Source organism: Salmo trutta, chromosome 3 (genome assembly GCF_901001165.1).
Source record: "Salmo trutta chromosome 3, fSalTru1.1, whole genome shotgun sequence".
In the NCBI taxonomy this organism is placed as follows: domain Eukaryota; kingdom Metazoa; phylum Chordata; class Actinopteri; order Salmoniformes; family Salmonidae; genus Salmo; species Salmo trutta.
In genome coordinates, this window is record NC_042959.1 from 68,030,440 (window position 1) to 68,049,222 (window position 18,783).

General features: G+C 42.3%; 1 protein-coding gene across 1 annotated transcript; it reads right to left on the reverse strand.

Moving 5' to 3' along the window:
• Window positions 1-884: 884 nt before the first annotated feature.
• LOC115165072 (zymogen granule membrane protein 16-like) lies at window positions 885-3,077 on the reverse strand. The gene is given in 5 exon segments (XM_029718114.1): window positions 885-1,731; window positions 1,734-1,894; window positions 2,351-2,477; window positions 2,737-2,789; window positions 2,878-3,077. Coding segments are annotated over 5 exon segments (639 nt in total). The 5' UTR covers window positions 3,003-3,077; the 3' UTR covers window positions 885-1,558.
• Window positions 3,078-18,783: the final 15,706 nt, after the last annotated feature.

The following is an 18,783-nucleotide window of genomic DNA, read 5'->3' on the forward strand; positions in this document are numbered from 1 at the left end:
TTGACCAATAAGGAGAGTGATGGAGTACTGCATAAGATGGCCTGGCCCCCACAATCACCCGACCTCAACCCAATTGAGATGGTTTGGGATGAGTTGGACCACAGAGTGAAGGAAAAGCAGCCAACAAGTGCTCAGCATAGGTGAAGCTGGTTGAGAGAATGCCAAAAGTGTGCAAAGCTGTCATCACATCAAGGTAAAGGGTTTGAAGAATCTAAAATATGAAATATATTTTGATTTGTTTAAAAAATGTTGGGTTACTACATTATTCCATATGTGTTATTTCATAGTTTTGATGTCTTCACTATTATTCTACAATGAAAAAAATAGTAAAATAAAGAAAAAACCTTGAATGAGTAGAGTGTCCAAACGTTTGGCTGGCACTGTATATATTCTTTTTTCTTGATTATTTTCTAACTATTTTCCATAAATTGTGCTGTGATGTTTCACTAATGTTCTGAACCTTTCTATTCTCAGTTTCTACCTATTTGTGAATTAAAGATAAACATTTTTGTTAAGAGTATTATTATATTATTGATCGATTTGACTATGACTTTTCAAATCACCAAGCAGTGCTATTTGAAGAGTTGTAATGTTGCAATTCTTCAGCCATTCCTGAACCTGCGACCAAAAACATGCTGCATATGTCCAGTACCAAAACAAATGATCTAATGACGCTGTCTTTCGCAGCAAAATCTGCAGAGCTGGGATGGTTTTATCCCCCATATATATAACATTCTATTGGTTGCAAGAACTTTGTATAATAATTTCACTGTAAAACTTCAATGTAAAACTCATCTTCCTTTAAGGCCTCACACAACAGTTTGACCTCCATACCATGACATTTATTTTACAGATTTTCTTATCAAAAGGAATACAATGAAATATAATGATTAAGGATATGCTTTTTATTATAATGTCAATAAGCAGATGTACCAGAAAAGGAACTAGAAATAAAAACAAATACTTTGAGACACTATTACCTCCCCATAATATTTGATTGTTCAATAAATCAAATATATAATTAGTCGTTTAAATTCCTTATGATTCTTTCTTTTATTTTGATAAATACAACCTGAAATGATGTGGTCCGTGACCCACACCCTCAGATGCGGCTGCTGCAGAAACGACAACAGTATCTTTAAAACAAAAGTTTGTAAAAGAATAGTAGTGGTCACACACTCTTGTGTGGATATTTTGAAAGAAAGGCCATGTATTGTTTCTTTGCTTGTAGAACTATTTTGAACTTTTGTTATCCCCCTCTTTTACATGTATTTATGTATTTACTGTTTGTAGCAGTATGAAAATACTCCCAAAATATTCTAAATATTCAAATTCATTCAGTTTAAATTATCATGAAGCATCCATCAGATAATGATAGTGAAACAGTCCAGTCTGTGTTAATGTCAAACATCCATCCAAAACACAAAGGTTCAGTTTCCTGGATACAGATTGTTTACTCCTGGACTAAAAAGAATGCTGAATGAAGAAGTAGTCCAGGACTAGGCTTAATCTGTATCTGGGATACCATCCCAAAGAGCAAGACATACTTTTTTTTTTACTACTGTACTGTACTGTTTCCAGCCTCTTCCATGTACATCAATCCCCAGTGGGCTCCGATGGAGGTGATCCCAGAACCGTCGGAACGGCCGCTGAGCAGCCTCAGCTCACTGCCCACATGGGCTGGGTAGAAGTTGAAGGAGATATGGGAGGGCTGGCCGGCCGACAGAGAGGGCCCCTGTTGGTGGTGAAGGCCAGGTAGTTTACGTAGTCTCCTGGGTTGTACTTCCCAGACACCTGGACGATGGCCTCATCATCCAACAGCTCCATCTCCTGCTTTTCACCAACTTTGTGACCAAACACAGGAGACCAGGTGTAGTCATATCTCAGCTGAAACCTAAGAAACAGAGCAGGCTTTTCATGTTTTTTGTCTTTTGAAAAGGCACATTCAGACAGAGAGCAGGTAGCGTCAGAGAATATCAAGCACTGACATTTTCCATTGTACTCTGAGTTAGATACGATAACACTATTTGTCATGTACTGAGTAAGTAATAAACACAATAAAGAAAGAAAGAAAGAAAGAAGGAAAGAAAGAAAGAAAGAAAGAAAGAAAGAAAGAAAGAAAGAAAGAAAGAAAGAGAAAGAAAGAAAGAAGGAAAGAAAGAAAGAAGGAAAGAAAGAAGGAAAGAAAGAAAGAAAGAAGGAAAGAAAGAAAGAAAGAAAGAAAGAAAGAAAGAAAGAAAGAAAGAAAGAGTCTGTTTGGTGTCTGTTAGGTAGTTGGACTGAGTCAGTGGTGTGTGTTGGGTAGTGTAGTTGGACTGTTGTGTCTGTTCATTGGTCAGGGTCTGCTCACCCGTTGATGTAGGCGTTGTTGTTCTCCCATACTCTGACCGCTGTGATGTGTCCCTCACCGGAGGAAGCAAATGGGGTGCCACTGCCCAGACCCACCGCAGGGGAATACGAGTACTGTTCTTTTATGGCTAAATGAACATGGGCAATATATTTACTATATTATTAATAAGAATTGTAGTTTTATATATACATACACTATACACACACAATATATATTTCATTTATATGTACAATTTGTATTTTACTGCTAAATTAACTTAAAAAGTACATTTTGAAATAAATTAAACCATCAGAGGTTTTCTCTAAGAAAAACTTCTAGGTTGAAGCATCAAGTTGAAATCACAAAAGCCATGATATATATTTCTGAATTGTGTTTTTATTACTCACGCATTGCCAAGCAGCTGGCCAAGAACACGGCGACAAACAGGATTGAGAACATTCTGCAAAATGGCATCAATACTTATGACATTTCATTTCACTCACTTGAAATAATTCTAACCTGTTTTTCATAGTTAGTTGTTTACATACCCAGAGTGATATCTTGAGATCTCTGTGAAAGCCTGTGAGAGCTTCTTATCTCTGTCTCTGTCAGGTCCTTCTAGTCTAATGCTTCCTCTTAGAACTCTTGCATTTATACATGCTGAACATTCCATTAGCTTTAGGATTATTTCAAACACCTTTAGTCCCTCACACGAGAAGTCCGATATTGTTTTCTAATTGGTCGAGGCTACATTGGGAGGGAGTGTCAAGGTAATAGACTTCCCCGTAGCTCAGTTGGTAGAGCATGGTGTTTGCAACACCAGGGTTGTGGGTTTGATTCCCACGGGGGGCCAAGTACAAAAAAAAAAAATGTATGAAATGAAAATGAAATGTATGCCTTCACTACTGTAAGTTGCTCTGGATAAGAGCGTCTGCTAAATGACTAAAATGTAAATGTAATATTATAAGGAAATAAGTGTATTTAGAGGATGTTTGCTTCTCTGAACTGTAACAATATAATTATCTGAAACAGGGATTAAAGAAGTAACAACAGAACAATTAAATGAATATACCAAATTATATGAATTTATCCTAAAATCTCCCAAAATCTGTCTCCCCATCTTCAGTTGTATTACTACCCCAAGAGGAACTCCTTCCCTTCAACCATTAAACCTGAAAAATACATGTGTATATGGTCATTAATAGGGTGGTTAGTTCATTGGCTCAAATACCTATTTTATTGTAGCATATTTGATTCAGTACATGTATTTCAGGTTAATTCTAGCGGGCCAGATGAGATACTACATTTTCTGTCTCTATTATTGTCTGAAGTTCTCTGCAGTCTGTTACAACACTCACATAGTCATTAAGGGGCTTAAGGCATTCACATAGTCAATACAGGGATTAAGGGTCCGATCCCGATTTAGGAATGTATGACTTTCCTACGCACGCCTTTCCTACTCACTTCTCAATATTTATTTAGACTTAACTTATTTAGTTGCGTAAAGCGCTCTGCAGGTCTACCTTAAACGTTCTGAATAAATTTAATACAACCACTGAAAACACTCCCACTCTGGCCAACAGATTTTCTCGCAGTTTTCGCCATCCCTTTTAATAAGGTGCACCATTTAGTTAGAAAGTTGTTGACAGACTAGAATATATTGATAAAACGAGTTCAGAATATCAGGGATTAATGAAATCCTTCTAAATATATGAATATTCATCTCTGTTTCAGCCCCAATTGGTAGATTTTAAAATACTCTGATCTTGTAGATTATTTAGGTTTAGAAAAGTATTTATGAATCATAAAAACAGGTTTGGAGAGCCTTTATTTATGCAAGTAAGAAAGATAACTGTGGTTTGATTAATTCTGAAAATTGCCACATTCGGTTCATCAACCCATGGTAATGTTGGAAGGTTAGTGTACATAGAATTATAATAGGGAGAATAGTGTAGGAGAGACAGGGTTTTGTGTCAAAAGTCCAATTAGACAAATGTTTGTCTTCTTGATTACAGGTTACCTATATTGGTTTCAAAAGTCTAGTTCAAAACACTTTGAGATGAGGACAACTTTTGTGTTTTTCATACCCAAATGTAAAATGTTGAAATCTTGTTATTTTTAAATAAATGTTTGGTCAACAAGGAACCACAAACAATACACAGTGTGACACAATAAGGCAAGGGTCTATGATTTCATGTTAAGTTTGAATGGCTTTGTCAAGCTTTCTCATGGAAGTCTGGTCGGGGCATGTTGCCACACTGATTTCGTGGCATGTTGTCGCATGTGAAACCTATTGAAGTCTCTGCCCCTGCATATCTATCGCATGGGACTGAAGGCTCACATTTAACTCATGAAAAAACTCACTCGCTTTTTCTCTCACACTCACACACATATTGATAAATTAAGGCCTAACATGTTCTTAAAGGTCAGTAGGTATTTTATGAATTTGTTGTTTTACTACATACACTATTGAAATGTAGGCTACACACGTGCTCGCTTGCTCACACACACAGCTTTTTTAATTATTCATGTTTTGTCAAACCAAAGTTTTTATTCTAATATGTTTTAATAAAGAAATGTTGACATTGTCATTCATTATCGTGTTCAGTTCATTTATAAGGATTTACCACAATAAAGAGCAATTATCTCCAATAAGCAGTGAAATTAGATATACTTCCAATAATGTATTTGGCTTTTTTTTTTCTTTTTTTTTACTTCAAATAGTATCATGTTGTGCATAATGCTTCAATTGTTGGCACTAACAGCACAAAGGTGCATTCAAAAAGGGAAAATGCTTGCGCTAGCTAACATATAACAAAAAAACTGTTAGCTTGCTGTGGGCACTGAATGTTTCCCAACGTTATTTAACAGTTTGGAAAGGTTGTGTGAAGATGGAGATCAGCGGAAGCGCTACGGTTGAGTGAAGGCAATATTTGCCAATTAACTTGTAATTAAACGCTAGCAACTGTTGAATGTTGTTAGTTATGATGCATTTTATTGTGTAGCTCAATTTTTTTCATATTTAGCAAAGAAACTAGCTAGCTACGTTAGCTAACTACACTGAACAAAATTATAAACGCAACATGCAACAATTTCAAAGATTTTACTGAGTTACAGTTCCTATAACGAAATCAGTAAATTAAATTCATCAGGCCATAATCTATGGATTTCACGACTGGGAATACAGATATGCATCTGTTGGTCACAGATGCATTACAAAAAAAGTAGGGACGTGGATCAGAAAACCAGTCAGTATCTGTTGTGACCACCATTTACTTCATGCTGCGCGACATAACTCCTTCAAATAGAGTTGATCAGGCTATTGACTGTGGCCTGTTGTATGGGATCAATATCATGCCAAATGTATTGTGAACACACAGCATGCATTTTGTATTCGTGTATCATGATCTGTACAAATAAGTACCAATCCACAAATGTAAATCACTTCCCACAAATGTAAATCCCTATCCACAAACAAACACCTTTTGTATTTGTAAATCGATATATTGCATTTGAATTTTTGTATAAGTGCAGATATGCAGGTAATTTCAAAGGGCCTTAAGTAAAATTACTGCCATAAAGATGAGAGATATGTGCAAACATCACAGATATGGAAAACCTGCAACTCCATATTTGGAAGCTCTTAGATCACCTGACTTGTGGCAGGGATTTGACAACAAGACAAAGACAAAGTTCTCACGCGTAGAAAGCGATTTATAGTCCTCGAAAAAAAAAGTTTGTACTCGTAGAACGCGATTTCTATCAATCACTGGCAGCCTCTCTTTTGGCCATGTTGATGCCTGCCTTTCAATGCTGCAGAAATTATAGTATGGTAACCATAATATGTTAACCATATGTGTAACTATAGTATGTCCAACGTAAATAATCAAAACCCTAGCCTTAGATTACTCTGTATTTGTAACACTATTGCGGTGTACACCCCCGTTCATCACCCAAGTAGTTGAATTAGCTGCCCAGTGTTATAGCACCACTAAATGTGAAGGATATGTCATACATTGTAAGTGATTATAATCCATCTGCTGTCTCATGTTGCACAGACAATGAGCATTAAGGAGACATTCCTGCATTCAGCATATCAACTGCACGCTCCCTCAAAACTTGAGACATCTGTGGCATTATGTTGTAACAAAACGGCACATTTTAGAGTAGCCTTTTATTGTCCCCAGCACAAGGTGCACCCGTGGAATGATCATGCTGTTCAATAAGATTCTTGATATGCCACACGTGTCAGGTGAATGGATTATCTTGGCAAAGGAGAAATGTTCACAAACAAGAATGTAAAAAAAAAGTGTGCAAAAATTGAGAGAAATAAGCTATTTGTGCATTTGTAAAATGTATTTCAGCTCATGAAACCAACACTTTAAATGTTGCATTTATATTTTTGTTCAGTGTAGAAAGTTAAGCAGCCTCATTTCACTAGCTAGCTAAGCTGGCTAATGTTATAGTGTAGAAAGTTAAGCAGCCTCATTTCACTAGCTAGCTAAACTTATCTAATGTATATTTTTTTGTTGTAATTCAGGATTTAACTGGACCTACTGATCTGTAATGCTGCTGATCAATACATGGAGAAATTCTTAAGACAAATTTGAGAGCCTCGTGACCAAGAAGAGAGAGGCATGGGAAATTGTAGCTGGAATGCTGCAAGAGAAAAGTTAAAATGTGACCTGGGAGACATGCGATGCAAAGGAGTCTGAAGCACAGGTAGGTGTGTGTTGCCATGTATCAACCTCTGTCTTTCTCCTCTATCTTTCTTATTGCTAGCTTGTTCTCTCACTATTTCAATTACATAGACATGGAACGAGAGCAGCAGCTGCTTAGTGTCATGTACCTATTGTTCATGTTCACTCATGATGCCAAATTGTGTCAACATGTACAAGGCCATCCTTGATGGGCATCAGAAGACGGCGCAGGGGAAGGAAGGAAGGGGGAGTTCTATTCCATCATGGAGCAGGTCCTCTATGGTGATCCAGCAGTGACCCCCGCAGTCATTAAAGAAAAGCCTATAGGCATATAGTAGGCTATGGACATGTGTATAGTGAGTGGAATGAGATCATTATTTATATGAAAGTATAGATGGAGTACAAAACATTAATAACACCATCCTAACATTGAGTTGCAGCCTCAATTCGCCAGGGCATGGACTCCACAAGGTGTCGAAAGCGTTCCACAGGGATACTGGTCCATGTTGACGCCAATACCGCCCACAGTTGTGTCAAATTGGCTGGATGTATTTTGGGTGGTGGACCATTCTTGATACACATGGGAAACAAAACTGTCCAGTAGACAAAACTGATTTTATTGTACAGAATGTGAATGAATAAATGGTAAGTGTGTAGAGCAGTAATTCAGGGTTCAGCTGTTGGAACAGTCTTATGGCTTGGGGGTAGACACTGGCTTTGAGACAGGTGGTCCAAGACTTGATATTGACCCTCACTGCAGCGGGAACCTCTCCCCTGTGTGCTGCCAACCCCCGCATTCACGATCGGAGTCCCCTTTCAGGTAACCGGTGATCTGAATCTGGACCCCTTCATCTGTGGCATCCCGGGTTGCAGGGTTCCTCTGAATTGCTCCTATACACAAAGAATAACATGGAGTTACATTTGAATCCCACATGGTCTTAAATGAGTTTAAGAATTTACTTAAGTACACAAAAATGTAACATTTAATATAAAAACTTACTGTGAAGAAAGGTGATCAGAATCAAGTTCCTGAAACAGGCCTGCCCAGGTAGTGGTGAAGGCAAGACTGTTTGACAGAATGCAAGGTAGCATCCGCTACACTGTCAACTTCAGGTCCTTGGTGCCCATTACAGACAGAAACCTAAGCTACAAAATGCAAGAGAAGTATTAAAAATGACACTGTTAACCTATTTCTATCCCCCACCCCCTATATGTTATATACAGTGCCTTCAGAAAGTATTCAGACCCCTTGACTTTTTCCACATTGTTAGGTTACATTTTAAAATTGATTGATTAAAATATTTCATCTAATACCCCATAATGACAAAGCAAAAACAAGGTTATCACAATAACATACATTATTTAGACCCTTTACTCAGTACTTGGTTGAAGCACCTTTGGCAGCAATTACAGCCTTGAGTCTTCTTGGGTATGACGCTACAAGCTTGGCACACCTGTATTTGGGGAGTTTCTCCCATTCCCTGCAGATCCTCTCAAGCTCTGTCAGGTTGGATGGGGAGCATTTCTGCACAGCTATTTTCAGGTCTCACAAGAGATGTTCGATCAGGTTTAAGTCCAGGATCTGGCTGGGCCACTCAAAGGCATTCAGAGACTTGTTCCGAAGCCACTCCTGTGTTGTATTGGCTGTGTGCTTAGGGTCGTTGTCCTGTTGGAAGGTGAACCTTTGACCCAGTCTGAGGTCCTGAGCGCTTTGGGGCAGGTTTTCATCAAGGATCTATCTGTACTTTGCTCTGTTCATCTTTCCCTTGATCCTGACTAGTCTGCCAGTCCCTGCTGCTAAAAAACATCCCCACAGCACGATGCTGCCACCACCATGCTTCACCGTAGGGATGTTGCCAGGCTTCCTCCAGACGTGACACTTGGCATTCAGGCCAAAGAGTTCCATCTTGGTTTCATCAGACCAGAGAATCTTGTTTCTCATGGTCTGAGAGTCTTTAGGTTCCTTTTGGCAAACTCCAAGGGGGCTATCATGTGCCTTTTACTGAGAAGTGTCTGGCCCGATTGGTGGAGTGCTGCATATGATGGTTGTCCTTCTGGGAGGTTCTCCCATCTCCACAGAGGAACTCTAGAGCTCTGTTAGAGCGACCATTGGGTTCTTGGTCACCTCAATGACCAAGGCCCTTCTCCCCCGATTGCTCAGTTTGGCCAGGCAGCCAGCTCTAGGAAGAGTCTTGGTGGTTCCAAACTTCTTCCATTTAATAATGATGGAGGCCCCTGTGTTCTTGTGGACCTTCAAAGCTGCTGAAATGTTTTGGTACCCTTCCCCAGATCTGTGCCTCGACACAATCCTATCTCGGAGCTCTACGGACAATTCCTTCGACCCAATGGCTTGATTTTTGCTCTGACATGCACCTTATATAGACAGGGGTGTGCCTTTCCAAATCATGTCCAATCAATTGAATTTACCACAGGTGAACTTCAATCAAATTGTAGAAACATCTCAAGGATGATCAATGGAAACAGGATGCACCTGAGCTCAATTTCGAGTCTCATAGCAAAGGGTCTGAATACTTATGTAAATAAGGTAAGCATGTTTTTTTTTTATAAATTGGCAAAAAATTCTAAAAACATGTTTTCGCTTTGTCATTATGGGGTATTGTGTGTAGATTGCTTAGGAAATGTTTTAATTTAATCAATTTGATAAGGCTTTAGCGTAACAAAATGTGGAAAAGGTTAAGGGGTCTGAATACTTTCCGAAAGCACTGTACATTTGTGACAGTTTAAAGACCGATGACAGATATTTCCAATAAGTATTTACATTTGTAACTTGTTTTTTTTTTAACTTATTTTGTACATAATGTTACTACTACCGTCTCTTGTGACCAAAAAAAACTTCTAGACATCAGGACTGCGATAACTCACCACGGAGTAGCAGAATAATCTTTTTCCTTTCACGACTCTGACGAGCCCGAAGCAAAGGATATACTGCTTTCTCGGGAACAGGCCCCGGTCCCCGTGATCTGCGTTAAGAGGAGGCGGAGAAAGAGGGGCCGAAGGGCAGGCTGCCTTCTGAGAATTCGTAGGTGATCAAATAAACCCCCACTTCCCTCCATTCTGCTAGCAAACGTGCAATCTTTTGAGAATAAAATTGACGAGCTATGCGGAAGATTAAACTACCAACGGGACATTCAAAACTGTAATATCTTATGCTTCATGGAGTTGTGGCTGAACGACAACACTATCAACATACAGCTGGCTGGTTATAAGCTGTACCGGCAGGATAAAACAGCGGAGTCTGGTAAGACAAGGGGTGGCGGACTATGTATTTTTGTAAATAACAGCTGGTGCACGATATCTAAGGAAGTCTCGAGCTATTGCTCGCCTGAGGTAGTGTATCTCATGATAAGCTGTATACCACACTATCTACCGATCAAGTTTTCATCTGTATTTTCACTGCTGTGTACATACCACCAAAGTCGGAGGCTGGTACTAAGACAGGCATTGAATGAGCTGTATTCCGCCATAAACAAACAAGAAAACGCTCACCCAGAGGCGGCACTCCTAGTAGCCGGGGACTTTAATGCCGGGAAACTTAAATCCGTTTTACCAAATTTCTAACAGCATGTTAAATGTGCAACCAGAATTTAAAAAAAACATTTTTTTTTTAACTCTGGACCACCTTTACTCTACACACAGAGACGCATACAAAGCTCTCCCTCGCCCTCCATTTGGCAAATCTGACCATAATTCTATCCACCTGACAAGCAAAAATAAAAGCAAGAAGTACCAGTGACTAGATCAATAAAAAAAGTGGTCAGATGAAGCAGATGCTAAGCTACAGGACTGTTTTTCTAGCACAGACTGGAATATGATCCGGGATTCCTCCGATGGCATTAAGGAGTACAACACATCAGTCATTGGCTTCATCAATAAGTGCATCGATGACATCGTCCCCACAGTGACCGTACGTACATACCCCAACCAGAAGCCATGGATTACAGGCAGCATCCGCACTGAGCTAAAAGCTAGAGCTGCCACTTTCAAGCAGCGGGACGCTAACCCGGAAGATAAGAAATCCCGTTATGCCCTCCGACTGTCACGGTTGTCGTCGGTGAAGGTAGACCAATACGCAGCAGGTACGTGTATGCTCATTTTTAGATTTATTAACTTTCAAAATAATACTCCAAAACAAACAAACCACGAAAATGAACGCACAACCAACCAACCAACCAACAGTCTGGCAAAGCCTAGGGCTGAACACAGAACAATCACCCACAACCCACAAACACACCCTTATATATGAGACTCTCAATCAAAGGCAGATAGACAACACCTGCCTTCAACTGAGAGTCCCAATCCCAATTAACCAACATAGAAACACACTCACCAGACTAGACATAGAAATACATAAACAGACTATAAACCAAAACCCCGGAAATACTAAATCAAACACCCTTAATCAAACATACCACCGTGAACCACATAAAACAAATACCCTCTGTCACGCCCTGACCAAACTACAAAACAATTAACCTTATATACTGGCCAGGACGTGACAGTACCCCCCCCCCCCCCTTAAAAGTGCTACCCCAGAAGCACCTTAACAAAAAAAAACCAAAAAAATACCCCCAAACAATACCCAAAAGAAAAATTCCCCCTTACTAAAGGGAGGGAAGGGAGGGTGGCTGCCGTCAATGACGGCACTGTGCTACACCCCCCCTCCCCAACCCACCTATATTGGAGGCGGCTCAGGTTCTGGCCGTTCCAGGCAGTTCGGGGCAGTCTGGCGGCTCGGGGCGGTCTGGTGGCTCGGGGCGGTCTGGGCAGTCTGTCGGCTCGGGGCGGTCTGGGCAGTCTGGCCACTCCGGCAGGTCAGGGCAGTCTGGCCACTCCGGCAGGTCAGGGCAGTCTGGCCACTCCGGCAGGTCAGGGCAGTCTGGCCACTCCGGCAGGTCAGGGCAGTCTGGCCACTCCGGCAGGTCAGGGGAGTCTGGCCACTCCGGCAGGTCAGGGCAGTCTGGCCACTCCGGCAGGTCAGGGCAGTCTGGCCACTCCGGCAGGTCAGGGCAGTCTGGCCACTCCGGCAGGTCAGGGCAGTCTGGCCACTCCGGCAGGTCAGGGCAGTCTGGCCACTCCGGCAGGTCAGGGCAGTCTGGCCACTCCGGCAGTTCAGCGCAGTCTGGCCACTCCGGCAGTTCAGCGCAGTCTGGCCACTCCGGCAGTTCAGCGCAGTCTGGCCACTCCGGCAGTTCAGCGCAGTCTGACCACTCCGGCGACTGTTGACTGACGGGCAGCTCCGACGACTGTTGACTGACGGGCAGCTCCGACGACTGTTGACTGACGGGCAGCTCCGACGACTGTTGACTGACGGGCAGCTCCGACGACTGTTGACTGACGGGCAGCTCCGACGACTGTTGACTGACGAGGCTGGGTTTACGCACTTGCCGTTTAGTGCGGGGAGCGGGAACAGGACGAGTCGGACTGGGTGGACGCACTTCCGGGTCCGCACGAGAGACAGGAGCTGGAAACCCAGGGCTATGGAGGCGCACAGCCGGTCTAGATCTTACCTCCTGCACAACCCGCCTTGGCTCGATGGAACTAGTAGCCCTGCACGAGCGGAGTGCTCGTACAGGGCAGACTGGGCTGTGCAGGGGCTTGATGGTAGCCGTGCGTAGAGCGGGAGTTGGGTAGCCTGGTCCTCGGAGGCGTATCGGCGACCAGATGCGCTGCGCAGGCATCCTCCTACCAGGCTGGATGCCCGCTCTAGCACGGCACCTGCGAGGGGCTGGAATAACTCGCACCGGACTGTGCGTGCGTATGGGTGAGATAGCGCGCTTCTCAGCAAAACATGGCGCTCCCCACCTCATACGCTCCTCCATATAACCACGGGTAGCTGGCTTCCGGCTCTTCCTAGGCCTAGCCAAACTACCCGTGTGCCCCCCCAAAAAAATTTCTTGGGGGTGCCTCTCGTGCTTCAACGCCAGTCTTGTCCCTCGGAAACGTTCCCGGTCCATACCAGCCTTACTCCTATCCTCTCTCTCGCGTACCACCTGTTTCCAAGGAAGGCGATCTTTCCCTGCTTGGATCTCCTCCCAAGTGTAGGAGCCTTCTCCCTCCAAGATCTCCTCCCAAGTCCATCTCTCTCGTTTGTCCTCCTCGAACGCCGTCTGCTCCTTCCTCTGCTGCTTGGTCCTTTGGTGGTGGGTGATTCTGTCACGGTTGTCGTCGGTGAAGGTAGACCAATACGCAGCAGGTACGTGTATGCTCATTTTTAGATTTATTAACTTTCAAAATAATACTCCAAAACAAACAAACCACGAAAATGAACGCACAACCAACCAACAGTCTGGCAAAGCCTAGGGCTGAACACAGAACAATCACCCACAACCCACAAACACACCCTTATATATGAGACTCTCAATCAAAGGCAGATAGACAACACCTGCCTTCAACTGAGAGTCCCAATCCCAATTAACCAACATAGAAACACACTCACCAGACTAGACATAGAAATACATAAACAGACTATAAACCAAAACCCCGGAAATACTAAATCAAACACCCTTAATCAAACACACCACCCTGAACCACATAAAACAAATACCCTCTGTCACGCCCTGACCAAACTACAAAACAATTAACCTTATATACTGGCCAGGACGTGACACCGACAAAGCATCAAACAGGCAAAGCATTACAGACTACAAAGGGAAGCACAACCGAGAGCTGCCCAGTGACACAAGAATACCAGATGAGCTAAATTACTTCTATACTCGCGTCGAGGTAAGTAACTGAGGCATGCATGAGAACACCAGCTGTTCCGAAAGACTGTGTGATCACGCTCTCCGCAGCCAATGTGAGTAAGACCTTTAAACAGGTCAACATTCACAAGGCCGCAGGGCCAGACAGATTACCAGGACGTTTACTGCGAGCATGCACTGACCAACTGGCAAGTGTCTTCACTGACATGTTCAACCTCTCCCTGTCCGAGTCTGTAATACCAACAAGAACACTAAGGTAACCTGCCTAAATGACTACCGACCCATAGCACTCACGTCTGTAGCCATGAAGTGCTTTGAAAGGCAGGTCACGGCTCACATCAACACCATCATCCCAGAAACCCTAGACCCACTCCAAATTGCATACCACCCCAACAGATCCACAGGTGATGCAATCTCTATTGCACTCCACACTGCCCTTTCCCACCAGGACAAAAGGAACACCTATGTGAGAATGCTATTCATTGACTACAGCTCAGCGTTCAACAGCATAGTGCCCACAAAGCTCATCACTAAGCTAGGGAACCTGGGACTAAACACCTCCCTCTGCAACTGGATTCTGGACTTCCTGACGGGCCGCCCCCAGGTGGTAAGGAAGGTGACAACACATCCGCCACGCTGATCCTCAACACAGGGGCCCCTCAGGGGTGCATGCTCAGTCCCCTCCTGTACTCCCTGTTCACTCATGACTGTACGGCCAGGCACGACTCCAACACCATCATTAAGTTTGCCAATAACACAACAGTGGTAAGCCTGATCCCCGACAACAACGAGACAGCCTATAGGGAGGAGGTCTGAGCTCTGGCCATGTGATGCCAGGACAACCTCTCCCTCAATGTGGGTGGGGATACAGTGATGCTGCCACCACCATGCTTCACTGTAGGGATGTTGCCAGGTTTCCTCCAGACGTGATGCTTGGTATTCAGGCCAAAGAGTTCAATCTTGGTTTCATCAGACCAGAGAATCTTGTTGCTCATGGTCTGAGAGTCCTTTAGGTGCCTTTTGGCAAACTCCAAGCGGGCTGTCATGTGCCTTTTACTGAGGTGTGGCTTCTGTCTGGCCACTACCATAAAGGCCTGATTGGTGGAGTGCTGCAGAGATGGTTGTCCTTCTGGAAGGTTCTCCCATCTCCACAGAGGAACTCTGGAGCTCTGTCAGAGTGACCATCGGGTTCTTGGTCACATCCCTGACCAAGGCCCTTCTCCCCAATTGCTCAGTTTGGCCTGGTGGCCAGCTCTAGGAATAGTCTTGGTGGTTTCAAACTTGTTCCATTGAATAATGATGGAGGCCACTGTTTTCTTGGGGACCTTCAATGCTGCAGACATGTTTTGGTACCCTTTCCCAGATCTGTGCCTTGGCACAATCATGTCTCGGAGCTCTACGGACAATTCCTTCGACCTCATGACTTGGTTTTTGCTCTTACATCCACTGTCAACTGTGGGACCTTATATAGACAGGTGTGTGCCATTCCAAATCATGTCCAAACAATTGAATTTACCACAGGTGGACTCCAATCAAGTTGTCGAAACATCTCAAGGATGATCAATGGAAACAGGATGCACCAGAGCTCACTTTCGATTCTCATAGCAAAGGGTCTGCATATAAGGTATGTTTTTTATTTGTAATACATTTGCAAACATTTCTAAAAACCTGTTTTTGCTTTGACATTATGGATTATTGTGTGTAGATTGATGAGGATTTTTTTACATTTTATCTATTTTTTTTAAATTAGGCTGTAACGTAACAACATTTGGAAAAAGGCAATTGGTCTGAATACTTCCGAATGCACTGTATGTTATGTTGGAAAAAGTCATTTATAAATGATTCTGTCCTGGTTAAAAACACGTTTTCATCCAACAGGCTTTGATTAACTTTCCAATATCCTCGCCCAGATGTAAATTCTGTAAGAGTAATGTATATGCCCATTATTTGATGGCCCGACCGCATTCTGTCCCTTATTAACACTAACTTTCGGTGCCAGCAAAAATGACATAAGAAAATTGTCAAGACGACTAGCTTGATTGAGCCTCCATCATTGTACTGTAGCTGTCTGTCACTGAACTTTATCATCATAACAATAGAAAAGTCCAGCCCAGATCCAGAAAGTGTCGCCTAAGTTCATGAAGTCACTGCAGTGTCTAGCATGTTGGACTACTTTAATGGAGCAGAAAAATGCTTGCCATTGCTTTTAGGGGGAATATTTGTCATCGTCCCCCAAAAACAGTACTTTTGTCATTGACACAAAGTTCAACAAAGGCCCCAATATATGCTTAAAAAATAGTCCAAATCTATGAGGAGTATAAAAGCAACAAATAATTTAATTCTGAAAACTTACATGAAAGTGAAGACAAATTATTTCTCTATTCCATTAAATAGTAAAGTGTGGTGAGAAACCTTGCCTTAAACGTGATTTAAAACACAGTACATTCCACACACAAACACACAAATGAGGATACTGCAATCCACTATATAGGCAAATAATGAGTAACATTATCTACCTGGTGTTTCAAAGTTGTACAAGAAGAAAACAAGTGTTCTGAAGTGTATCCAGTCTAGGCCATCAGGAGCAGTACACTGATTCACAACGTGTTAACAGGAACACCTTACCCATACAAGAACAATGCACAACAGATACATGAGAGACCAATGAAGAGAGACCAATGAAGAGAGACTAATGAAAATCAAATTTTATTGGTGACATACACATGGTTAGCAGATATTATTGCGAGTGTAGTGAAATGCTTATAGTATGAGGAGAGACTAATGAGAGAGAGACAAATGAAAAGAGAAAAATGTAAGTCTTTCAAAATCCCCAAGTCATGTAACCCACTTCTACAGTTTGATTCATAGCAGAGCTGGTGCTCAAGCATTCTGTCTCAAACAATCAATGTCTTTCAAGATGACATGTAAGCAACAGAAAGTCAGAATCCAATGTGAACGTATCAGCTTGTCCGGAACACCCTAACACAGGCGGGATACATAAAATGAAAAGACCAGAGGCAGTGGTTGTGGTTCCTTTTCTTTTGTATCGTTTACTAAACGGGTCTTCTTTCGGCCGACAAAATAACTCCAGTACAGGGAACGTCCAACGCTGAAACCCCAGCATAACAAAACAAAAACTAAGCCGTAGACCAAAAGGTTGTGGCCAAAAAGGGAAAGTAAAACAACAAACAGCTACTCCTGTCTTAAACTATCATCTACACATAACAGTTACAGGAGGAATGCTTCTCTCTACCTAAAGCCTGCATAGATTAACAGAGAGCCAAGGTGCCCAGTCACAGAAGCTTTCTCTGAGGTAGAAAATACTGACCTCCTCCAGCTCCTCTCCTGGCACACCTATATAGAGGAAGAAACAAAGCAATTAGTGGGCCCAGCTGTGTACTAATTGGCTTTACACTGAGTACCTACGGTTGACGTCGGAAGTTTACATACACTTAGGTTGGACTCATTAAAACTCATTTTAAACCACTCCACAAATGTCTTGTTAACAAACTATAGTTTTGGCAAGTCGGTTAGGACATCTACTTTGTGCATGACACAAGTCATTTTTCCAACAATTGTTTACAGACAGATTATTTCATTTATAATTTACTGTATCACAATTCTAGTGGGTCAGAAGTTTACATACACTAAGTTGACTGTGTCTTTAAACAGCTTGTAAAATTCCAGAAAATGATGTCATGTCTTTAGAAGCTTCTGATAGGCTAATTGACATCATTTGAGTCAATTCAAATCAAATCCAAATCAAATCAAATTTATTTGATTGAAGGTGTACCTGTGGAAGTATTTCAAGGCCTACCTTCAAACTCAGTGCCTCTTTGCTTGACATCATGGGAAAATCAAAAGAAATCAGCCAAGACCTCAGAAAACAAATTGTAGACATCCACAAGTCTGGTTCATCCTTGGGAGCAATTTCCAAACGCCTGAATGTACCACGTTCATCTGTACAAACAATAGTACGCAAGTATAAACACCATGGGACCATGCAGCCATCATACCGCTCAGGAAGGAGATGTGTTCTGTCTCCTAGAGATGAACGTACTTTGGTGCGAAAAGTGCAAATCAATCCCAGAACAACAGCAAAGGACCTTGTGAAGATGCTGGAGGAAACCGGTACAAAAGTATCTATATCCACAGTAAAACGAGTCCTATATCGACGTAACCTGAAACGCAGCTCAGCAAGGAAGAAGCCACTGCTCCAAAACCGCCACAAAAAAAGCCAGACTACAGTTTGCGTAACTGCACATGGGGACAAAGATCGTACTTTTTGGAGAAATGTCCTCTGGTCTGATGAAACAAAAATAGAACTGTTTGGCCATAATGACCATCGTTCTGTTTGGAGGAAATAGGGGGAGGTTTGCAAGCTAAAGAACACCATCCCAACCATGAAGCACGGGGGAGGCAGCATCATGTTGTGGGGGTGCTTTGCTGCGTCAGGGACTGGTGCACTTCACAAAATAGGTGGCATCATTAGGAAGTAAAATTATGTGAATATATTGAAGCAACATCTCAAGACATAAGTCAGCAAGTAAAAGCTTGATCGCAAATGGGTCTTTCAAATGGACAATGACCCCAAGCATACTTCCAAAGTTGTGGCAAAATGGCTTAAGGACAACAAAGTCAAGCTATTGGAGTGGCCATCACAAAGCCATGACCTCAATCCTATAGAAAAGTTGTGGGTAGAACTGAAAAAGCATTTGCGAGCAAGGAGGCCTACAGACCTGACTCAGTTACACAAGCTCTGTCAGGAGGAATGGGACAAAATTCACCCAACTTATTGTGGGAAGCTTGTGGAAGCCTACCCAAAATGTTTGACCCAAGTTAAACAATTTAAAGACAATGCTACCAAATACTAATTGAGTGTATGTAAACTTCTGACCCACTGGGAATGTGATGAAAGAAATAAAAGCTAAAATAAATTATTCTCTCTACTATTATTCTGATATTTCACACTCTTACAATAAAGTGGTGATCCTATCTGACCTAAGACAGGGAATTTTTACTAGGATTAAAT